General features: G+C 45.8%; 1 protein-coding gene across 3 annotated transcripts; it reads left to right on the plus strand.

The window, feature by feature from the left end:
- Window positions 1-6280: 6280 nt before the first annotated feature.
- Window positions 6281-24069, plus strand: nfatc2a (nuclear factor of activated T cells 2a). Of its 3 annotated transcripts, none has more exons than XM_019268794.2 (10): window positions 6281-6838; window positions 8643-9576; window positions 9676-9844; window positions 11639-11841; window positions 11918-12090; window positions 13844-13984; window positions 15897-15952; window positions 16072-16204; window positions 16308-17021; window positions 22038-24069. In XM_019268794.2, the coding sequence occupies exons 1-10, from the start codon at window positions 6781-6783 to the stop codon at window positions 22091-22093; spliced, it is 2637 nt and encodes an 878-aa protein (XP_019124339.2). In that variant the 5' UTR covers window positions 6281-6780; the 3' UTR covers window positions 22094-24069. The 3 variants fall into 3 exon arrangements, with proteins under 3 accessions (XP_019124339.2, XP_019124338.2, XP_010735379.3); XM_019268793.2 differs by lacking the exon at window positions 6281-6838 and adding an exon at window positions 7823-8320; XM_010737077.3 differs by lacking the exon at window positions 6281-6838 and adding an exon at window positions 7825-8320 and having other exon boundaries at window positions 16308-17015.
- Window positions 24070-24859: the final 790 nt, after the last annotated feature.

Consider the following 24859-nt stretch of genomic DNA (forward strand, 5'->3'; position numbering starts at 1 on the left):
ATTAATAAAGAATCAAATCTTTTAAGAGCTCGTCATAAAGAGCAGCAGGGCGCTGTAGTTTGTAACAAACCGGAGTAAACGGTGCTTTGGTTGGGGGACTATTTTCAGCTGCGGATGAATACACATTTAGTTCTCTTGTGAATATTTATGGCAACAGGACGGTGTACGTGGGACTGAGTCAAAACAAACTGCTGTATGCGTGTACATGGTTAGAAATAATAATAAAAAATAAAAAAAAGGTCACCCTGAGCAACAGGGTGACTCACTGATGTGTTTGTAATTGTCTCTAATAATAGAGCCGCATGACACATGGACAAGATATGTCGAGCTTCGGATACAGACAGGATCAATTAGAAAGAAAGAAAGATCTCAGACTTCTCCTTTGAAACAGATGATTTATTATTGAGGCATTAAGAGATTTCTGTTGTGGTTAAAAGGATTTTAATTAAAAATTGTGAAACATGTAGCCATGAAATATAATAATGGACCTTCATGTGGCTTCATGTTGCGTTATAAACATGGAGCTGGTTGAGTTTGATGTGATCTCACGTGGCTGAACGACCTCTTTGCTCAGCGACGTGGCCGCAGATAAGAACAGCACACGGAAACAGATTTTTGTGAATGAAACAAATTTAATGTTTTTCCCAGGGAATCCCCTCCAGAGGCCTCAGTTTGTATGCAAAAACAATTACGGGTTATTACGATTGTGTGTGTGTGTGTGTGTGTGTGTTCAGTTTCTGATGAAGTGTGAGTTACACAGGACATGCACTGCAGATTAAAGGAAGCCCGGGTGTTTGGCACTCTCTCACCAGAGGAGGGAGTCCCTGGTGCCTGTTTTCACTCCCCTTCACTCGAGGTCACATCCTGCATGTCTCAGGTGATCCACGAGCTCAAACTCTGACATTAAAACACACGCAGGACTCAGAATTAGAGCGTGACTTCAATAGAAATGGACTAAATCACTATTTATTAAAGTCTCCATGGGAAACAGTTCATCGTTTTTCTTTTCTCTTCAAGAATGTAGCTTATAAAACGCGTCTCAGCCCGGAGACGTTTTAGTTGGACCGGGTTCTCACATGCAGCCGAGCACCTCAGGCCTGCATGTTCACATTAAAACAGCAGCGTATGCCCAACTCTCTTTTTTTTTTCTTCTCCTTCTTTCTTGTTCCATTGCCCAAATGCGTAAGTTATACCATTAAAAGAAACCGTTTAACTTAATCAGTCCCATGAAAAGTGAAATTCCACTCCAGAGTCAACAGAGCTGCCCGCTAACCTTAACATTCGTGGCCTCTCTCTTAAAGCCAGCGCTGTGGAGGCCCAGCTGGTCCGCTGCCAAATCCACAATCCAATCAGAGTCAAAGTACATTTTGAAAATTACTCCCAAAAAAAAAAAATTGTTATCTTACAGCTGTTACGCAACATATCCATGCTAATTATCACAGAGTCGGTGTGTTTTTATCTTTGGCACTTCGAGAAAGGAGTTTTTTTTTTTTTTTTTTCCAGCTTGGAAACATCTTACATCTTGCTCCCAGTGGAACAGTGCAAGAGAGAGAGAGAGACTACCACTATCACGTACCACAGACTGTCACTGGGAGCGGTTAATACAAATGATAGCATGGAACCATGTGGGATCCATATCCAGACGTCAGGCCAAGGCGACCACATCAACGGAGGCCGCCCGGGCCTCCGTCCAGTGAGAGCACCGAACTCCTCCTGCACAGTTTTTGGGGGGTCGGTGTTGGTTAAAAAAAGCCTTAACGAACTAACCCTCATTTGGATTACATGCCACATTAAAACGCGTCCACTTGGAGGCGGCGAGGTGTTTTTGGAAATAACACAAACCTCCCTGCTGATGGACGATTTGGACCGACACCAACTAACGAACAAGCCGGTGCAGATGAATTGTTTACTACACACTGTTATAGCGCCGTGTAAACACTGGATTCACAGAAACGTTGCAAAGCATGAACACACACACACACACACACACACACACACCCTCCTCTGACACTATTTATAGCCGTGCGGGCCTGGAATGCTTTGATTTGTCTTAGCACCCATGACTGTTAAAAGAAGAGCTGCAGATGTGTTTCCCTGCCTCTCCCTGTGATCTCTAATGACACCGGTTAATGCTTTTCCCCAAAAAACAACTCAACGAAAACCGCCCCAGATCGCTTTAAGACCGGCTGGATTAGATACATCTCCAACTGCTGCGACGACTAATTCATTGTGATTTTTGAGGCTGAACAGTCCGAAAAGCTGCGATGGGAGGAGTGAGCTTCTTTTTCTTAAGGGCTGAAATCCTGAATAAGTTTGTTCCACTTTGTTTTGACGACCGAGGATCCACTTTTCTTTTTTTTTCTTTGTTGATAAAAGATACAGAGAGATGTTAAGGTTCTGAAATAAATGGATGTTGGCTGGTGTTGGAAATGTGGATAAGACAGAAAGTAGTGCAGACAAAGAGAGGAGAGGGGGGGTGATATTGTTTCATGGGGTTTTAGAACGCTGCCCTCAAAAAAAATAAAAAATAAAATGGAAAAATCCATGAGCTGCTCTGCCACTTTTCCACTGGACTTAAGACACTTGAAGTCTCTCTACAAACATTCAAGTATCGATCAGAATCCTGTTACATAATGAGGCGGTTTGGGGTCCAGCGTGGATGTATGTAGTTTCCATGTTGATGGAACATATTAGTTCATTCGTACGCTTTCGGAAAAAGAAGGAAAATGTTTTCCAGGGATCTCAAATTGTGGCAGGAAGGAAATAAGATTCCTTATTACACAATGACAAGCCAGCGACTGCCCACACTGAAATCCTGTCAGGAGTTTTCTCTCTCACAGCAGCAGCTGCAGCTGCAAGTCGCACATCTATTGATAACATCGTCGGATATTAAAGGTCCCCTCCACTCAGAGAATGTGTTCTGCTTATTGTTACTTCACTCGGATGTTTGAGCCTCGCACGGCAGATGTGATGTTTGTTTTCATGCTCACCTAAAGAAAAAAGAAAGTTTCTCCACGCTTGTTTCATGTTTTTTAAAAGTTTAAAGGTCCGGTGTGTAAGATTTAGAGAGATCTATGGGTAAAATGTGGCAGAAATGGAATTTAATATAAGTTGAAAATCTGAATTCTTATGTTTTGGTTAACCCTCTAACACCAGAGAACGATGTAACCAAACATTAGACAGGGCCTCTTGTTCTGTCACTTTAGATTCTCCTGCATGTTTGGAAAGGGAGTGTTCAGATGTCACTAAGTCCTCAACACCGGACCTTTAAGATGTTTACATAAGGGCGTGTTTCTGTAACATTACAAAGTTTGCAGCCATGCCAATCAACGTCCTGTTTGAGACTTACATAAGTGTCACGTGGAAACCTCGAACGCTCGTTTCAGCGGTTTGAATCAGAAATATTTTAGATTCTGGCTCCTTAATGAGTTTTTAACTTTAACGCATCAGACGGTTTGTTTAGCTCGTTAAGTTAGCCAGCTGGAGTCAGTCTTCTCATTTGAACTCTCTGCGAGGAAGCAAATGAGTCGATTTAATGTGGAACTGCTCCTTTAAAACAGATTCTCTGTACAGTAGGATACAGAAAATGGAAGCTCTACTCCAAAATATAAACAGATTTAACGTACAGCACGTCTGACGTAGGAGAGAGAGCAGATCAAAAGTCCATGCCCCTCTTTGCCCCCTTTTGAATTTCCCTTGGAAAGATTTCCATGAGACATGATACAATGCACTGTTTCCATATCGAAGTTCCACTGCTTGGATTTAAAAGCTCAATCACACATGTTACACTTGGAAAAGTCAAACAGGGCAAACGCTCTAACCCAGACACACTCTACCTCAGTGAGCTGTTTTTACAGTGATGGAAAATACTGCATGAACTCGGAAAAAGTGAAGAAAAAAAAAAAAAGAAGAAGTAGAAATAGACGGAAGTGCAAACTCGGCCGTCTGGACACAGGCGTGTGTGCTGTGTTCATTTACTCATTCATAATTTGGGAGTTGCATAAGAGTTCCGTAACAGTGGAGGAATTTACATCTGGTAGACAAAGCTGCTGGACGTTCGGTTACCCCCCCCCCAGAAGACGAAGGCTCTGGTCACTGCGGTTTACAGACTCATCATCATCGCAGCAGCAGCAGCAGTCACCTTGTTCACCCAACAGTCTAGCACAGGCTCCCTCTCTCAGACTAATCCACGTCTGAATCCAGAAACAGATCCTGTGATTAACCCCCTCCCCTCCTCTCTCTCTCTCTGTCTCACACACATTTTCCTATGAGCGGCCTCGGCACTGACAGGACTGATGTAAGCTACGGGATCAGTCACCGAGAGCTGAAGATGTTTCACTTCCAGGCTGAGAAGAAATAAATGTTCTTGTTTGTTTGGCTTGTCCTGATGTTCGCTGGATTCTGCTGGATGCTGCGTTCTGTTGTGTCGGGGCAGCGGGAGGTCAAGTCAGACGAACTGAATCCTGGGTGACATTTATGGGTTTTTGTATGGATTTGATATTTGCCATCATGTTTTGGATTACTTTGACTGTCTGACTGACCGAACTGACTTACAAGGCGAGATAAAAATGAGAGATTAACACAGCTTAAACACAGAATAGAAATGATATGAAATATGAGGATCTCTGATCTCCTCGAGGAGGTTGTTCCAGAGGTCTCAGCAGAAGAGGCCCGGTCCTCCTTCAGCCTGGATAATGAACTAATGCATGAAAGTACAACTTCACACATAGCTCTTATATCCCAGCAAGAGACGTGAAAATATTTATATTAATTGATGTGTTTTTTTTAGAAAGAAGGTTCCTGGTTCGAACCCCACTGTGGTCCCTGTGTCTGGTGGGTTCTGCTTCCTCCCGCAGTCCAAAGACATTCAGGTGAACTGGTGCCTGTAGGAGTGAACGTCTCTACGTGTCTGACCTCTCGGCTCCAGCCCGTCCGTGACCCTGATAAGAAGAAGCGCTCACAGAAAACACATGCATGAATGTTTTTCTTAAAGACTTGCCCCACCAGGATCCTCCACTTCCCACGTCCATTCACTGTGTTGACTTTGGACTTTATGCGTAAAGTGTATGATCTACTTTTTGGAGACATTTTGGGGAAATGTGCAATAAATCAAATAAGTACATTTGTCTTCAAACATGATCAGACGAGAGGAAGGAAACTAAATCCAACCATACTCAATAATCTACTCAATAAGCACAGCCCTGCCCTGAGAGCACCGGAGCTGGCACCGGTTCATGGCACCAGAACAGTAACGTATAGTTGAACTTGGCTTCTTCTGACTGGTTTATTCTACAGCTTCCTCCCTTGGGCTGTATGCAAACTTGTTAATGTTAAAGCAGCTCCCTTGAAACGGTTTCAAACTACCTGTTTCTTGACTTAAGCAGATTTGAGCGGTGGGTAGAACGTGAGCTGCGTGCCCCCCCCCCCCGACTACCTTACAAACACCTCCTCATGATTGTAAAACTGTGTCAGTTTACTAAAGGCAGCGAGCTCTAATAAACTTTTGTTTGCCTGCCTGAAGCAAACAGACGAGTCGCTGTCAGTCAAAGTTTAAACCTGTATGTGTCAGCAGATGATTTAAAGGTGTTGTATCTGTAGAAGTAATAAAAAGGAGCAGGCACATGATGTGACTCATATATATATGTATATTTAAATTGGATTGTTTGCCAACAGAGTGTGGGATTTAAAGTAGCAGGAGCTGCACAAGAGATACTGATTCATTCAAAGGAGAGTCTGCGTCTCCAACGCTTAAACTGAGTCTATTTTTGTGTCTGACAGGAAACTAAATCCTGGCATCAGAAGTCGTTCAGCACAGATGAATTCAAAATATATATATATTTTTTCCCCCTTACCCCTTATGTAACTTTGACTGCTCTGTCCTTGTGTCAGTCCATGTAGTGGTCTTGTTCAGCTTCTTTTTTTTTTTTTTTTTTTTTTTTTTTTTCCAGAAGATGCTGCAGATTTCCATTAGGAAATGGAAATGGATAGTAGCTTCTTCCCTCAATGGGAACAATGGAATTCTCTATATTCCATGTTCAAAAAACGCCAGCTAACCATGGCCACATCACTCAGTCTAAATAAATAAACATTTCAGATCCTCTGGTTTAGAATCATTCATAAATTAGAAGCTGTTAGACAGTGTTAAGTAAATTTCATCCTGTAATCAAACTCAGACCTCTCTCTCTCTCTCCCTCCCTCTCTCTCGCTCTCTCTCTCCTACAGCGTCCTACAGTAATTTCTTCATCCCTACAATGAAGTTCTTGTGTGCTACTGTCTGAGAGAAGCCGCAGAAATGCCTTGGCGCAGGACCCGGAGACGTCATGGATTCCTGAGTGTGGGGCTTTGCAGGAAAGCCCTGAGTCTCCGACATGGACCGGCTCCAGGTTTCCATGGCAAAGGCGCACAAACATGAGGAAACACTGAGGGAATCCCGTTATTTTACAGCATTGGACCATTATAAACACCCAGAGCGGGGAAGGAAGCCGCTCTTGATACTCAAGTAATCCTTATAGAGCTCTAGGAAGGGGGACTTCATACCAGAACCATCGCTGTAGCTGATGCGGCTGCATGTTTTTTGACAAGAAAAAAGGGAGTTTGCGCGCAGCTGCTGTGTCGCAGCTTGAAGCTTTTTGAACGCGTACAGAAACTTTTTGTCTCATTTCAACATTTTTTAAACCGAAGAGCTTCTTCTGCTATGGTTTTTAGCGGAAAGTAATTTTTTATTTTTATTTTACTTTTCGCTTTTTTTTTTTCTTTTCCCCTCTCTCTCTCTCTCTCCAGATGTTTAGAGAGACTTGGAGGCTGGCACAGTACCACACCATGAGGTCGATGGATCAAGGTAGTTGCTGAAGTTGTGTGATTATCTGGTAATCAAACCATTTGATTTTTAATTGATAGAGTAGTGTTAGCCCTGTAATGTCATGTGTGTTCGGGGATGTTGCTGCGCCTTTTGGCTGCTCGACGCACGGCGCGCGTCTTGGCACCACGGGGGAAACACGTAGATATTTAAGAGCGGGGGAAACAAGGAGCCAGTTAAACACAGCAGAGCGTGTAATTGTAGTCGCTGACAGTGAGGAGACGTTGGATGCTGATAGGAAATGTTCGAAGTTGCCACATGCTTTCAAACCAGATGACACGAGTGCGTAAAATGAGAGCAAAGATATTTTAAGATTTTTCAAATCCACTGCGTGTAGAGTGTGACTATGATTAACAACATTCAAATATAGTTACAGTTCTGTTTATTTCCACTCACAGATTTATATCCTGTCAGATTTGACCCAGAACCCAGAATAAGTTTCCACTTATTCTGGGTTTGCCAAATCCAAAAGAAACCCGTTATCAACAGCACAACCAAAAAAAGAAGAAGAAAAAGAAAAAGGAAAGTCTATTACGATGTCGGTCTGTTTATTTTGCTGACTGAGCATATAGGCTACTGGCCCACTGTGTGCGTGTGAGGCTATAAATGGGAGGAACGCCCTACTATCTGCGCTGCGTCGTGCGTAAAAATCTGGGGATTCCCTCAAGAAATCCCAAACCTGTGCGCTTTTTAAAGAAACACTGGAAATGTAGCCGCGATGCAGAGGTGGATGTCTTTCAGTCCAATCTATCTTCTATAACATCCATCCATCCATAGCGAACTCCTGGTTTGACGAATACCCGGTGAAGCACCCTGCTGTGTCAGTGCAACATGTCAAACACCCGGGGGCAGCACCAGGCTGTCTGTCAAACCCAGAAAAGAGACACAGCGATGTGTTTGAACCGGGTAATTCATCACATCCAAGCTGCTACACCTCTCTCTCTCTCTCTCTCTCTCTCTCTCTCTCTCTTTTTATCTTCGACGCATCAGCGCGCAGAGGAGGCGTGATCAGACACCGAGATGAACTCGAAAACTCTGCATTCGGTGTGAAAATAGACCCGCCTTCGTCTGAAAATAACTGGCGGCGGGCAGAAACAGGAAACTTGTGCGCTTTTACCTTCTTGCAGCTCTCCGATGCATCATTTTGACACTTGAAAGAAGCAGCAGGTCTCTCTCTCTCTCCCCAACCCCACCACCACCACCCCCCAAAAACCCAATCCAACATCAGCGCCGCGAAACACCTCCGCCGCGTCTCCGTCTCCGTCTCTCCGCGTCGCCTTCGCCCCAAGAACTCCAGAGGAGTCGTTAGGAACAAACATTTTTTTAGACAGATGACCTCTTTTTACGACGAGAAAGATTTGGAGGAAGAGCTCAGCCGGGTCAACTGTCCTGATGAGGATTTACAGTTTGAGTACTTGTTTGAGTATGAGCCACCTTGCAGCGACTTTGCTGGGGGAGATCAAGGTTTGTCCGATGCTTTGTGTGTGTGTGGAGAGTTGGCTCCTCTCTCCTTCTCTTTGGTTACCTGTCGGCTCAGAGTTCTGCGAGTTTTATTCATGTGAATAGAAAAGAAAAGAACAGGAAGTAAATGTGATGGCTTCTTGATGAGGGTTGTAGTGACCATGTGAGAGAAAATGTCAACATGGAGCTTTTTTCTTTCTGCTGACTCAGAAAATGAAACTTTAATGAACAAAGTCTTTGTCTGCAGGTGAACTTGTGTTCTGTGTTTCTGTTTTGGAAATATCTCTGTGCCATGTGCTGAGTTCTCCTCTTTCCTCTCCTGCAGATGACCCCAACCTTGCATCTCACAAAGTCCTCAGCCCCGAGTCTGAGCAGGCTTTCCCTCTGGAGGAGGCCTCCCCTTACACCATCAAGTCCTGCAGTCCCTCCTACAGTAACCACAACACCGAGGTCCTCGCGGGATATGACAACCCGGAGGCCAGAAACTATCTGGACAGTACCCGGCCTGTAGGCCTCGCCCTGAGCCCGCGGATCGAAATCACCCCCTCCCGTGAGCACTACAACCATGGACGGGACTCCCTGCAGAACCACCACCTGAACATTAGCCCCAGACCCACCCTCACTGTGCCCGGCCATGATAACCTTGCCTACCGTGAGCCCCAGTGCCTGAGTCCAGCCAGCAGCAATTCCTCCACCAGCTGGCACTCGGAGAGTTACTCCCCCTGGGCGTCTCCTTGTGTGTCCCCCAGCAGCGTCCAGAACCCCGGAGACCTCTGCCCCAGATTACAGAACATCCACACTGGCTCCCCTCGCACCTCCCCGGGCACCTCTCCCGGCACCAGCCTAGCTGAGGACAACTGTCTAGGACCCCGCTCCCCTTCCCCGAGGCCTGGCTCCCGCTCTGCTTCCCCGCAGGGCAAACGCACCTACGACATGTACAGGAATCCGGGCTTAGTCCCCGGACACCGCTCCCGCAGTCCCTCCCCTCACAGCGGCCATGAAGATCACAACATAGGTGCCCACTATACGCACAGCAGCCTTGCTGATGCCATGAATGGTTTTGGCACCGGTCAGCCTGGCCTGGTGCCCACTAAGATAGTCAAGACGTCCAACCAGGTTTACACTCTGTACCCAGAGAACCACGTAGAAGGGAACTACTTAGTGTCCTGCGACCAGGACATAAAAACCAAACCTGCTGCAGAGCCTTTCTTTGTTATCCCTCCAATCTGGCCCAAGCCTCTGGTTTCCAGCATCTGCAGGTAAATGAGCAGCAAGACCAGACCTTATAGCTAACACACACACACCACACAGGATACACCTTTTCAAGTTGCAGAACTTTAATGATTTATGTCCTCCAGCATCCCCGTGGCTTCTCTTCCCCCGTTGGAGTGGCCGATTCCCCGACGCACAGACCAGTATGAGCTCCACATCGAGGTGCAGCCCAAGCCGCACCACAGGGCGCACTATGAGACGGAGGGAAGCAGGGGCGCGGTCAAAGCCCCGACGGGAGGACATCCAGTTGTGCAGGTACGGTTAAAACTGACCACAGGAAGGCGTGTTGTCATGTTTGGGAGCCTCAGGCGACCCTGACGGGGAGGAGGGCTCGCGTGTAATTGTGTTTCCTACTCATTATGCACTCGGTGGTGTTATTGCCCAGGGCGAGCTGTATGAAAATGACTCTCACAGCAGCTTTCCTATCCCTCACTTTCTGAAATCATAAAGACACACAGTAACCAGCCCTCCGAACTGAACTCAGGTCAGCGGGAAACACAGGCTCTCTGAAGTTTTTTCTCTCCCTTCTGGCTTAATATAGTCCCCTCACCCTCACCCCCACCTCTGATGGTTTTAACCACACAAACAGGTCTGTGTTCATGCTGTCCCTGACTTCCTCATACACACTGGTTTGTTGACTTTACGGGTCTCGATTAGGAAGCTGACTACAAGTGTCGAAACACTCTCTAGACGTGTGGAGAAAAAAGAAATGAACGCTGGCTGTGGTTGACATAATTGTAGATCAGGGGAGGAGGAGGGGAAAAAAAAGAAAAAGGGATGTTTGCTGTTCCTCTCACAGTCACAACACGACTCTCAAACTGTGTGACACAGTTTACGGCTCGGCCGCGTCGTCCAAGAATAGGATCAAACTTCCCTCCCGTTTTTTTTCTTTGCGTTACCGTGGCAACATTTCAAAGCTGTGTTTGTTGGTGATAGTAGGGACTTGTTGGAAATAAGTGCCTTCTTTTCCATTTTCTTGCCCGTCCCCGAAGGCCTCACCCTGAGGTCAGACTCTGCATGTTTTGCCAGGCCAATCAGATGGTCAGGCCTGGCTCGCCGCGGCTGCACTCCTTCACCTCGTCTTCTTTCTCTTCTTCTTCTTCTTCGTCTTCTTCTTCCCTCTCCTGTTTTTCCTTCTCCCCCCTCTCTCTCTCTCTCTTTGAGCCTCGTACCCTCCACTTTTCCTACACTGCTCTCTGTCATGACTCACTGCTCCTGCCACTGCCATGACAACCGGCCCCGGCTGCTCACATGGCCTGTTGAGTGTTTGCAGTTGGCTTCCTCTGTTTCTGTGTGTGTCTGTGTGTGTGTGTGTGTCAGCTACCTGGTTATGGAGCTCGTCCATGTTGCCATAGTTTCTGCTCACATCCAGCAGCTGCTGTGAAGTCTGTCAGTTACGTTCATGTGGATAATGTCTTCTAAACAATGAAAGGAAACGGCCTCAATAGGAAAAACATCACCCGCAGCTCTTTTTTTAAGGATTAAATATAAATGATGCATCTGATCTTAAATAAACTTTATTTCTCTGACATGTTCTGCAGTTGGATTAGTCATTCTGCAACCAGCTCACGGTTGTATTCTCTGACAAAGGTTATGCGCTACGCTGTTTGCACAAAAACAGCATTTAGATGCATGTTGACGCTTTGTGGTTTTTGCAGGTTTCCTCAGGAGGAACTCTCAGGTTAAAGTAACATCTCTCTGTCTCTGTCAGCTCTGTCTCCACTTCACAGCGACACCTATCCGATACTGTTCAGGACTTTTAAAACAGTCGGGCAGGATGTTTAAGACAGTGTTAGTTCTCTACCCCGTCCTGCTGCATCCTTCATGTGCTCATGTAAAAAGCCTTTAGGATGTGAGCTCTCGGGCTGGTTTCTGTTCAGGACTCGTGCGTTTACACGTGGCCCTGACACTGATTAGCCACCTCTGGGGAGCAACAACATCTGGAAAAAGGCAGAATTAAAACAAGCAGCTATTTGAGAAAGCAGTTTCCTCCAAACTGTATCTCTGTTTCATCTGTTTTTATCATTTTTTGTGTGTGTGTGTCTGCAGTTACATGGCTACAGAGGCAAGGAGCCACTTGGCCTACAGATCTTCATCGGTACGGCCGATGAGCGAATCCTCAAGCCCCACGCCTTTTATCAAGTCCACCGCATCACTGGCAAGACGGTCACGACCACCAGCTATGAGAAGATTATCCACGGCACCAAAGTCCTTGAGATCCCGCTGGAGCCAAAGAACAACATGAAAGCAATGTGAGAATATAACGACGAGCAATTTGAACTCTTTTGAAACAGTCTGTTTTTCTTACACGTTCATCCCTTCTGACAGAATCGACTGTGCCGGGATCCTGAAGCTCAGGAACGCCGACATCGAGCTGAGGAAAGGCGAGACGGACGTCGGGCGGAAAAACACCCGAGTCCGCCTCGTGTTCCGCGTGCACATACCTCAGCCCGGAGGACAGCACGTCTCTCTCCAAGTGGCCTCGCATCCCATCGAGTGCTGTAAGCGGATACACCTCAAACACTCTCACAGTACGATGTGCATCTTAAAAAAACAAGACAAGCTCCGGCACAGTGCCGTGTTTATGAACTCACCATGTACACTTCCTGTTGAGGAACAAAACTTTACACAAAATAAACAAAAGGGGGAACCCACATTCAAATGAGTTTGGAGCCGGGCTGATAGTCCAGACTCCTGCGCACAAAGATGTCTTTATGCACGGAGGGCTTCCGTCCAGTATTTGTGCGCTTGCGTGTTTCGGTGTCTGTGTACCTGTTTGTATGTGCGCAGTAGTAAAAGTCAGTGTTTGGGCACATCATTGCATGTGTACACAGCGTTATTAAAGCGCCCGGTTGTAATCAAAACTCAAACAAGAAGGCCTGTTTATCTCGCTTTGCCCAGGTCGAGACATAACATCCATCGCGTCAGCGTGACCCAGTCTGCGTGCAAAATGCTCCTGTCATTGTAAAAGATCGTGACGCCGGAGCGGATTATCGTTTTACAACTGTCGTTTCACATCTGCTTTCCCATCACAGAACAATAGTTAGTACCTGTCTGACGGAAGATGAACTTCAGAACAATTGCCGGCAGTGAAAGCCAATCGAGCGTTAAGTTGCTTACAGCGACACATCTGTCAGGCCTCGTTGATAAGCGGCACGGTGTGTCGGCGATGGTGTGTTTTCCTTCCCCTCCTCTCTCCCCACCCGCCGCTGTCATCGGCTTTGTTCTGTCCTCTCGCCGCGCAGCAGTAACCAACCTGTTCAAAGGTCACGGGGATTTGTTTGTCGACGCATCGGCGACTGTGGAGTTTCAGCTCGGCGACGATGAGAAAGCGACAGTGATAATATCTATGACATGAACCCCTTTTCTAGTGTTGTACGTGTCCTTTGATCAGCTTTGATGAAACTATATGTTTGATTGACGAAGCCCTGCACCAGGGGTCTTCAACCAGGGGTCTTCAACCAGGGGTCTTCAACCCGGGGTCTTCAACCCGGGGTCCATGAACCCGAGAGGTCATAACTATGTGAGGGGTGCAGATAATCGAGAAACTACAAACAGTGGAGGCATTTGCACTTTAATTGGATGAATCGGCTCAAAGATGCACAGCACTTGTCATTTAATAACCAATAATAATCATCATCATCAACACGTATAGGCTCATAAACCAGTTTGTTTGTGTGTTGTCCTGCCCTGGCATGTTTGTACACTTCACTTAGGAGTCCTGTGGGATCATGTCAAGTGTCTGATGATATTTCAAGCTTCACTTCGTGTTTATTGCACGGATGTTTCATCAGATTGCGACAGAGTTAGCTGTTCCCTTCCTGTACAGTACTTCACTGTAAGCTCAGTCAATCACTTCTCCGTGATTTGATTGATGTTTTGTTTTTTTGCTTATTAAAACTGAAAGCGCGGGCTTGTCATTGTCGGATGACTCAGCATCACCTCGTTATTGCGAAACGCCGTCACTTCTTGGTAATAGGTACTTGTGCATTTGTGGGAAATCAATGCCAAGGGTTAACATGGTTTGTGTTTTTTTTTTTTTTTAGTTTCAGGTTGAAGCTGATGTTTACTTCTGCAGATGATTTCTTTGATTAACAGTTAATCAGTCTTTTTAAAATGTCACAATGATCACAGCTGCCTGGAGGTGACGTCTTCAGATGTGCTGACGAAGAGTCCGAAGCCAAAAATATTTAGTTTCTTCTTTCGTGACGGTAAATGTAACACCCCCCTCTCTCTCTCTTTGTGTCCCGGCAGCCCAGCGTTCAGCGCACGAGCTTCCCATGGTGGAGAAGCAGGACATGGACAGCTGCTCTGTGCTCGGAGGCCAGCAGATGATCCTGACTGGGCAGAACTTCAGCTCCGATTCGAAGGTCATTTTTATGGAGAAAACTCAGGGTGAGTGGCATCCGGATGCTCCTCAGAAATCAACCTGTGGGATAACGTCACCTCTATATTTTCACACATCTCCCAGAAAACAAACCCATGACTGAGTCTGAAGTCTTTATTATCTGCGTTAGTTCTGCTATTACAGCAGCTCTGATGACTCAGAACAGGTTTCACGTTTTTACCTTCGTCATCGTATAGATGAAGCCACATGAGTTATTTGCATGATCCCAATGATAACGCCGCCGCTTCACTTCCTTTTGCCCTTTTCTTCCTCGCTGACTTCCATGATGCGTTATCGGCCTTTTGTTGCGTGATTAATAGTCCTGCGTGTCACATGGAAAGGTTGTTTCGCGAGCGTCGCTCGGTCGACACCTCCGACCGAACCGCAGAATTCATTTTTCTGTCTCTTTTTATCGATATTTTAAAAGCCCAAACTGAGTCATTTTATCACGATTTGATGTCTTTGTGTCGCTTTGTAAGGTCAGAGGTCAGTCAGTTCAATCCTGGGTCTGCTTGCGTGGCTCTTGGATGTGTGAGTGGGTTGTTGTTTGTCGTGGGTAGGTGGGTTTGCTGAACGTTTGTCACCTGCTGTTAGTCGTGAAACAGTTCTCAGGGTCTGTGGCGTGGACACCTTTGGTAAAATACTTGTTTATGTGATATTGTGACTCACTGACTCCACTGCTGAGTGCTTTTTGTTTAAATGCAGGCGCTCCACAGGCGACTAAAACTGCCCTGACTACTTTCTTTCTTTCTTTTTTTTGCTTCTCCGGGGTTCCCTGCCGCTGTGTTACGACACAGCACGGTAATGGATAGTAAGACAGAGACGGAAAAAGAAATCTTACCAAGAGGGATTGCCATTGTTTTGGGGAGTTTCTGTATGACACAAAGTTCTGGACCGGCACAGCTGTGAAATCCCTCTGAATGAGAGACAGCTGCCTCTGGCTCGGAGCTCCCCTGGCTCTCTCGTGCTCGGACAGGGAGGGAAGGAAAGCTTCCCCCGCACGGCCAAGTCAAGACTCTCTCTCTCTCTCCAACTCTCTTACCCCCACTTTGGACGGAGAACAAGAGTCGGGGGTATCCCTTAGTGTAGAATCACAAACAAACATTTTGTGTGAGAGACGTGGAGAGAGCCGATCATAAAATTTAAAGTTTAGAGAAAAGTTGGCGAGATGTTTGGAATCCCCCCCCCCTTCCTCCTGCTGACTCATTTAAGCCATGTGTTTGTAATTTACAATTTGACAGGAGGGTTTCCCACCTGCGGTCACATTCGAACGCTGCGAGCACACGTCGTATCGTGTGTTAGGCTTCATGTGAAGTTTACATGAACAAAGCCCCGGTTTTGGTTTTTCGACTTTTCTCACCTAAACGACGGCTCCGATCAAAATCTGCCAGAGTGTGATGTAACGTCCACATCGGCTCTCACCGCATTGCTGCACACACACACACAAACACACACACACACACACACACACACACACACACACACGGTTTTCTTCTGATTAATGAACGCCTGCCTGTGCTTGTAGTAGAAACCTACACATCATCTCTACCTGTGTGCGTGCTCGGCGGTGTAGGAGGAAGTGGTTTTAAAAGTGATATTGTCTACATGTGCGCCGAGGCTTCTGTTTTTTTTTTTTCTGTCCACATGTATTTTAAAATCAAACCAAGACAGACGTCACGGTGGCTACGAGTCGACCGTGTGTTAACTGCGTCTGGATTAAATGAATGAAACATGAACTTAAAGAATTTAAAACAAACAAGGTGATTTCCACGAGACAGCATTTTCCAAATCTGCAGCCTTCCTGCAGAAGGATCTCGCTGTCTGCTACATCTTGAAACAATCAACTGTACTTGCTTCGCTTTGCGGAGTTAATTACCACATTGTTTAAGATTAGGTTTCCACTTTCTCTCTTCTTTCTAGATGGCCAGCAAATCTGGGAAATGGAAGCAACAGTGGACAAAGATAAGAGCCAGCCAGTACGTATTATTCATCCGTTCCCTTTCGAATGCTTGTGCGCCGCCTCCGAACACGTCGGATACCGTGATCCTAGACGAAAAGGTTCGGTTTCAGCACATAACAGATCTTTGTCTCGCAGAGCATGCTGTTCGTGGAGGTGCCGTCCTACCGAGACACGTCCGTCTGCCACTCTGTCAAAGTGAACTTCTACGTTATTAACGGCAAGAGGAAGCGCAGCCAGCCTCAACATTTCACCTACACGCCGCTGGCATGTAAGAATGAGGCCCGGCCTCTTTGTTGCATAATGATTATAACTAACGTGGTTGAAAGTCTTTGTAAGCCACACTCTGCTTCCTCTCTTTGACTTCTGTACAGCTCCGTCCATCAAGACCGAGCCTATAGATGAGTATGAAGCAGACCACGTGGGTTTTGCCATCCCCCAGATCTTGGGTTTATCCCCTCATTCCTACTATCATAACCAACGCGGGGTGCTCCATCCAGACAACGGCTTGGTCCCCGCTCTGGCTTCCTGCCAGCGTCTCGGCTCCAGCATCCCGAATCAAGACGCACGTTTCCAGCAGCAGAGCCCGGCCATCGTCTACTCCCGCGGGGGGAAGAGTCTGAGCGGCAGCCCTGGCCTTTATCAGCAGACTGGAGGGATGATGCCCGACCCCCACCGGTCGGTCCTGGTCCACACCGGCTCCCCGGCTCAGTCCGTAGGTCCCATCGGTGCAGGTCAGCACCCTTCAATAATCCAATTCTCCCCCACCAACCACCACCTGCTTCGGGCGGGAGACCCTCAAGCCCTCTCTGCTCCGCAGCCCGACAGCCAGCAGATCATCTACTGCGACGGCTACTCCCCGCAGTCAGCCACCTCCCTCTCACCCACTCCCACACAGGCTCAGGCTGCAGTGACCCACCCTCAGCACTATCCCACCGTCATCCAGCAGCAGTCGTACACGCAGAAGGGGCAGCAGAAAGGCCGCACTCCGCCCGGCACGGGGCAGATGGAGGCTCCGGGGGGCGGACAGAGGAGGGTGACGGTCAAGGAGGAGAACTTGGACCAGGCCTACCTAGATGATGGTGAGTGTAAGTTAAGGCCTTTTTACTCGTGTCATTCACAGTGTGTGTTTTTAGTAGTAACGAGGCGAGAGACAGCCAGTGATGGATACGTCCTTCTGTGAAAGAGATGGATGATAACAGAGATATGACTCTTCCTCAGAACAATTCAAGGATATTTACAATATCTGCTCCATCTCCTTTGTACACACCCCGGTTTGATCTACGTACCATAGTATCCCTCTGAACAAAGCCAGCAGGCCGAGCTCGCACTGTTAAAACAATCCACGCCAGGAGGTGTAGTTATGTTCCACTCAAGGTGGAAATAACAGGGATTATGAGTCATATGTTTATACTTATGCTTGTCAACCCCATTAGCCTCTAACAGAATTAATGTCAGGCCACAGCCAGCAGCAGCCGCGAGGTTGAACCTCTGCCTTACTCCGGAGTTAAAGGTTCTCCAAACTTTATTATGTGTAACAACAAGCTGCCTCCGAGGTGCCGTGTTAGCCGGCTGACGTTCGAGGGCCGGCGTCGTGTTCATTCAGCCGCTCGCACAGACGAGGAAATGAGCTTTTTTCTTTTTTTACTTTCTCTCTCTCACATTAACGACAGAAAAGGGGAAGGAGAAAAAAAAAAGTGTCACTCTCCTGATCGCCTGGACATGTTGACACTGTTATGAAGTGAAAAACAACTTCCATGGCAACCATTGTCAAACAGTGGAACCGGCTGCCTGGGAGAGCTGGGGAAAGCCTCTTTGTTTGTTATAGTTGGCCGGGGTTTCTCCTTGGCCTTACGCCCCTCGATTCTGTGGGGGGAACCCACCAGAGGATTAGCTTTTTTTCCGTCCACGGGGTTCTGCCAATCTGGCACAAGAAATTCCTATTTGCAGCTGCTCTCCTCCAGAAATCCAGCCTGATCCCTGTAAGATAGCACAGGGAGGGCGGAGGACGTTAAGTTTGCAGGAAAAGGGAAGGGGCTGTGTGTGTGTGTGTGTGTGTGTGTGTGTGTGTTTCAATGGAAAAAATGAAACGAAGTTTAAAAAAAAAAAAAAAAAAAAAAAAGGCCCAGCAATGGAATTTGTGTTTTTTGGATTGGACTTGCAGGGTTTCCCTCCGCAGTAAACAGCAACAGGGCTGTGAGTTGATGAATTAACAAGGAGTCAGAGAAACAGTCGAGCTGGGCCTCCTCCTCCTCCTTGTTTTGATCCTCCCCCATCGCCCACAAGACGAGGAGTCGGTGCCCTCTGCATCTTTGTTCAATTTTAAAGGTGGCGCGTTGCCGTTTCCGTGGCAACCTCCATTTTAAAAAACTAATCGCAGAATTAGCGTTAACTTCTTTCGTCTGCCGGGGCGAGCGCTGAATGTTAAAACTTTTATTTCTGAACCAGATTTCCACATGCCCCCTTCTTATCACTCCTACGGGTGATAATCCACCTACCCACATCGCTTCATGTGGAAGAAAGGGGGGACTTCCCATTATTCAAAATCTTTTTTTCTTTCAGACAAAGGGTGAGAAGATAAGCGTGGTCCAAAAAAAAAAAAAAAAAAAAAAGTCCCTCCCTTGTTTTTGACTGCAAAGGTGTTATAATATGATCGTGACCACAAAACAATCATCTGAGTGATAGTGAGCGTTACTCATCGAGGAGTGTTTCAGTCTGCGAGGAAAAAAGAAAGAAGGTGAATCCACATCCTGGCATCGTCACGGTGTTGTGGTCGATAACTGTCACATCTCTGAGGTTCCTGAACTTTAGTGAAGAGTGTTCAAATGAATGTGAGCTATTCTCATTTTCTACCAAAACCCGACCTATAATCTCTCCCACGCAGAGAGAAAGACAGAGACCTGTGTCTTCAGGTTCCCATGCTCAACAAAATCTGTTGATTGTTTATTTATCTATTCAAGATACCTGTCAGAGCTGGCCTTGCCTTTGGAACGCAGAAACTCAAGAATGTCTCCTGGCCGAGCTCGCTGCGTGCCACACAAACAAAATAAGAAAGAAGAGCCGATGGCACGGCCTACAAAGGCTGGGAGTGACTGATTTAGTGGGTGTGGAATAAAGCCCAGAGGCAGTGGAGCAGGTGAAATTGTTCCAGCAGGTAGAGATCAGGGCGGGAGAGATAAAGCACACAGCAACAGCCCGCGTTACACGCATTAGTCTCAGCTCACTTCCATCCCCGTTTGAAAGGCTTGATCAAATATGCGACTCGGCCAGATCCAGACGGAGCTACAGTCGCAGTGACGAGCGCGTGACAGCTGCTTCAGTTTACACTGCATGAGTGATTTCAGTGTTTGTGTATCTGTCAGCCTCGGTCAGGTCCACGTTTAGTCGGATCTGTTGGCAGAATATAATATTCATGCGTATGTTTTCATATAACAAAATACAAATAATTGTGTTTTTGTTACCTTACAATGAGGCTTTTATATCTACATAAAGGGTACGCCATGTTTTTGACAGTGTAGCCCAGAAAGAACAAACCAAACACTGCACTGCAAACAGAAAGCAGAAGGTGAGCCGAGGGGTATTCAGTTGTGTGCAATCTGCAGCCTAACCACTAGATGCCGCTAAATCCTACACACTGGACCTTTTTTTTAAAAAAAAAGTATTTTACTTACATCCCCGTATGCACGGTGCAAGATTCGTTGGGTGCCGTAATTGGTGCTCCACTAAAAGGAGAGTGTGAAGCGAGGGGTATTCAGTTGATTTTGCAATGTGCATCCAAAGAGTTGGCACCAGAGAAAAGGTCAGAGGATCACAGAGGTCATTAGATTTCATTCTGTGGACAGCATGAAATAAAAACAAATTGTTCATGGAGATATATTTAAGTTTGGATAAAAGACAGAGCCTGCAGCAGTTAATCAAATCGAGTGGGTCTCTTCCAGTGTTAGTTTTCTCAGTGTGAAATTCCCTCTTTGTGTTTCCATGCACAGCGCAGCAGCTTCAGGTGAACTCTGGAATATGTTTTTTTAGAAACAGAGAAATTGGATTTGTCTTGCATTTCTTCCACTGGAATCATTTTTAGAAAAGGATCTCCTGACAGCTCGCACGGAGAGAAGCAGCAATAACAGCGACTAATAACTCACGGCACACATGGGTGTGTGAGCGCTGTTTGACAGAGTTTGAAACAATGCGAGCACTAACACACCAGATATGTGGTTAGACTTGTGGTTAGCTGTCAGTCCACTTGTTTTCTCGATGGTTTTTCAGCTTCGTGCATAACAGTCCTTCTCTCGTACCGTGCGCAGCACATAGCACACTCTTTCTACACACGAACACACACGCTGTATTAACATGCAAATGCTTGCAGACGCACAAACACACACATTCCAGCTCGCAGCAGGCAGCGCGCGGCGACTGAGTCAGCTACTGTACGCGCTGTCTCGCTCTCCCCTCCCACCGTCGGTAAACAGTGCAGCTCATTGGCTGCACGACTCAGGATCCAGACACTCACCTATTGAACAGACTGGCCCGAGTGTTCCCCGGGCCAGCCTCAAATAGCCGGTCCGTGCCAACCCTTCATTAGATTCAGCAAAGCCCCCACTGTATGTTGCCCCCACTGCGGCGCTCCTGCTGCTTCTCTGAGCTCGTTTTTATGCTCAGGAAAAATCCTGCGGCACTGCTGGGGAGATGAAAGTTTCTTCAAGGCATTAGGTGTCAGAGGGAATTCCACTACAGACTAAAATAAACAGGGACGGTGATGCTGTGACGACAGCAGAGCACCCAGTTTGGCTGCTCCTGCAGTTTTTTCTTTCTCAGATGCTGTCCTGGCTATAAAATGTGCTCAGTGTTGAGCTGGGCTGTTTCTCGCTCGACATCTGCAAGTGATCAGAGAGGAAGCCAGCGGACAGAGACATAAAGAGAGAGGCAAACGCTGGCGTGCTGGATGGAAGATTGCCTAATTAGATTTAACTTTTTGCTGCAGTTGCGGGTGCTACTTCATGATTTCAGATCGAAGAATATGCCATCACCTCGCCACGTTCCACGCCTCTGCTTTCGAGGTGTTGTTGCCAGTCAAGTCTTTAATTTCATTCATTCTCTTGAGTTTAAGGGAGTAGTTTGACTTGCTGGCTAGAGTAGACGAGAAAATGGATACTTCTGTTTTTTTTACAAACTGCTGAATGAACTTGATATTCCTGATATTCAGATTTTTTTTTTTAGCACGTACGTTTGTAACTTCATCCCAACAACACAATCGACAAAGTGTTGGCCCCCGCCGTTACCACGGCGACACAATCACAGACACACGACATGCTCTGTAATGACTTGGTTACAGGCGAAGAGCTTTTTTGGCCCACCTCTTTTTGAAATACTTATATTACTCATCGACCCTAATGAGTTCCCTGAGGCACGGTGGAAGCGGTGGCAACAGTCTCTCTATAAAGTGCCAGTGTACACAGTGTGCTGCTTCCAGGCCCGGGCCCGGACAGATAAACATCAGAGCTCCACACAAACGGCGTGGCAAATCTGGAGGGGCGACATGTCGCACATGCTCGTCATTCCTCTCCTGCTTTACTACCTGTCGATAGCATGACCGTGTTTAAACACATGCACTGTCAGCCCTGACGCATGGAAGTTACACTTCCTCTTGCAGCGTGCAGGGTTGTTTTATCAGCGTCTGCGTGACAAAGCTTCAGATTCTCACATGTTTGCAGATATTAAGCATGTCTGTTATTCAATCCATGAATTCAGCGTTTCATTTTATTTATTTTCAACGCGTGACGCCGGTTTTTACTCCCCTCTCCCCCGCACATTGTGATTCTATTTTTAGAGCCATGAGTTTCCATTTCACCCCCCTTCCTCTTGTGTTGTTTGATACACACACTCTCTAATCATCCCAGCAACAGGAAGTAATCGCTTGTAAGCTTGTGCATAGCTCTACCTCTAGTGGTTGCTCGACATTAATGCAGCCTTTATCGGGCCCCGGCATCAACGCCCTGCACAGACATGTCAAATCGAACTGACTGAGTTTTTACACTATGTTGGAGTTTTATTGTGAAAAGCACTTCCTGTCACTGTCTAACATTCCTCTGTCTTTCTTTGCTTTGCAGTGAATGAGATCATAAGAAAGGATCTGACAGGCGTTCAGGCCAGAGGGCAGACATAGACGAGAGACCCGAGCAGGAAATGACAACATCCACCCACCTCCACCCCGTCCGCCAACACACACACACACACACACAGACGCGCTCACACGTCTTCAGCCTTCCAAGCAAGGTGACGCATCCACCAACAATCAGATCTTCTCTTCCTCATTTTTTTCCTTTACCCTTACAGATAGAAAATATCAGCTCCCGGCTGCTGTGTTTGCTTTGGACGTTTTTCCTGCAACACACAGAACAATTCATTCGACCCATAACGTCAACACCCAGCAGGTTTCCAACAAACTGATGAGAAACAACAGTGGAATGTGCCTTATTTGTTTGATTTTTCTCTTGCGGGTTGGTTTTTGGATACAGTTTGCTGCAATACAATGGGGGAAATGCATTCCCAGAAATAGCATTAGCCATTATTGCCTCGTACTAGTGAATTGAGCCATGTAGCTTCAGATTTGTGAAAGAAAATGCCAAAAAAAAATCAGCCCAAATACGACGCGTCAAAGCCAAAAAAAGCTTGTCATGTTTCTGTTCACACAGTTTCGTCTGTGTGCGTCTTCATATGCAGTTCTACATGAAACGGTGATCATCTCATTTGAAGTGCGTCTCACTCGTCGCACACTTTGCCTTAACCATACGCAAAATGAACTCTTGTGACGCCTCCTAATATGCACTGTTTTCAATAACAGGGGGGGTCAATGTTATTACTTTAGTCATGTGAATAATGTATCATTTTATATATTCGTAAAAAATATATACTGCATTATATTCAGGTGATAATGCCAAAGTGGCTCGAGCATGGGTCTACGTTTTTTAAAAAAATCATTTCTATGCTCAGGTTTTTCGTCAAACCTGCGTTGAAAATGATTTAAACGTATCTGAAGCTGAAGTAAGAGATTTTGTAAACTCAAAGTTAAAGGTGGTCGTCTTGCTTTAAAAAAAAAGAAAAAAAAATCTTTGGTTTATTGCTCTTAAAGTTGATTGTAACAACATCTGTGGCTGCTTCTACAGTCCAAAACAAACCAAACAAAAAATATTCCAAAGCTTCTAACGTGTGTATTGTTTTCTGTACAGTTGAATTTTGCATTTGTCTATAACGACAATCATTATACTCAAAGCTGAATGCCTGCCTATGCAGAAGCTTCGTGCTCCATGAAGTAAAGAAGACACATTTATGCTCCGTGCACAGTGTGTGTAACATACAGCTTGCATTGATGAGAGAAAAAAAAAAAGTAATATTTTTATAATATTTTTAATATTTCACTGACTGAATTGGAGTAGATTAAAAGTGCCAAGTGCCATTTGTATGATTGTAAAGAGAAAAAATGTTGCAAATGAAATAAAAGGTAAGACTGAATCTCAATGTTTAATATTTGATATGGACCTATTTGAAAGAGATTTTATTTTGTAATATTACTAAAGCTAACATTAATATTTGTCATTGAGCCAGTACAGCACAAGTGCATTTGACATTTCTTGAATGTAATCTATATGAAATAGTTTTTTCCCCTTTTCTTTTTTTTTTCTGTAAATATTCGATACAAAGTGTGATTGTCCACGATTAAGTTTGAGTATAGACTAAATATAGATTTGTCGTCTGTCGTGTATCTTTAACTTGTCTGTGTTTTAGAATATACACAATGTTATAGTTACCATCATATATTCTATATCTGTTTTATTACAATGTAAACTTCTGAAGGGAATTATGAAACATTACCTAAAAGTCTCCCCTTAATAGGTTATATTTTTGTTTATGCTTTTGTTATTATTATTATTATTATTATTATTATTATTATTATTATTATTATTTGACAATCTTTAAAGAATGGTCATGAAAAAGTTATTAATACTGTCTTATTTTATTTTTTCTCTGTTGATAGTTGTTTCATTTTGCGTCTACTACACTTTGTGCCTCCTTTTAAAAAAAAAATCTCTGTTTCGTGCTATTTTTGTATCCTTAAAAGTAGCAATAAATAATAACCATATACATCATGATTGTCCTGGTTTTAATTCATCCTTCGTCCGGCAGTCGAGACAGCTCCTGGGTGTCTCTTCTCTTCTCTGTGCTGCCTTTTTATAAGAGGAAAATTGAAAATTAGTCGATCCAGTAGACGGTGACTCATCAAGCGCTCCCCTCTTGTCCTGAGCCAGGAGCAGACGCACTCATGGGAGACCCGGCATGTTTGTTTATAATTCATACAACATTTAAAAAAAGTTTGTTAATGATGTGCTGTTTACAAGTGTCCATGCACTGTACACACACACACACACAGCTTCGAACCTCATCCCTCCCTCCAATAGCAAAAAAAAAAAAAAAAAAAAAAAAAAAGGGGGGGGGGGACTCTCATGCCCCGGAGGCTGCAGTTGCTATGGAGACGGCTTGTTTGGTGCTTGGTCCCCATGTCGGGGAGGAGGAGGAGGAGGAGGAGGAGGAGGGCTCTGTCTGTGAATGAACCTTGTGTTCAGGAAGTCTCTGGTTATGACATCACCGAGGGGTGAAAAAGCAGCACGTGGGCTCCTCATGCATGAGACGTCTCACACAGCCCACTCATACAGATATGCCACGATGACTCACGCGCCCTTTAAGCGCTGCTGGATGGTGTAATGAGTTCGGACCGCGTGCAGATTTTGAACTGCGTGAAATCGAACAAGAATGGACTACATGATGATCCTGGCATTTCATTCAGCTCGCAAGAAAAAGACTGAGCTCATCCTCCTGACCCCCGAGGGGGCATCGGGCTTTGACAGGCCACAACTGTCGTCTGTCATCCTGCACA

Source organism: Larimichthys crocea, chromosome XV (assembly GCF_000972845.2).
Source record: "Larimichthys crocea isolate SSNF chromosome XV, L_crocea_2.0, whole genome shotgun sequence".
Lineage (NCBI taxonomy): Eukaryota > Metazoa > Chordata > Actinopteri > Sciaenidae > Larimichthys > Larimichthys crocea.

Coding starts and splice junctions, on each gene's coding strand:
- nfatc2a (XM_019268793.2), top strand. CDS start 8,188: ATGACCTCTTTTTACGACGAGAAAGATTTGGAGGAAGAGCTCAGCCGG. Junction 13,985..15,896: donor TTTTATGGAGAAAACTCAGG/GTGAGTGGCATC, acceptor TCTTCTTTCTAG/ATGGCCAGCAAATCTGGGAA. Junction 15,953..16,071: donor ACAAAGATAAGAGCCAGCCA/GTACGTATTATT, acceptor TTTGTCTCGCAG/AGCATGCTGTTCGTGGAGGT.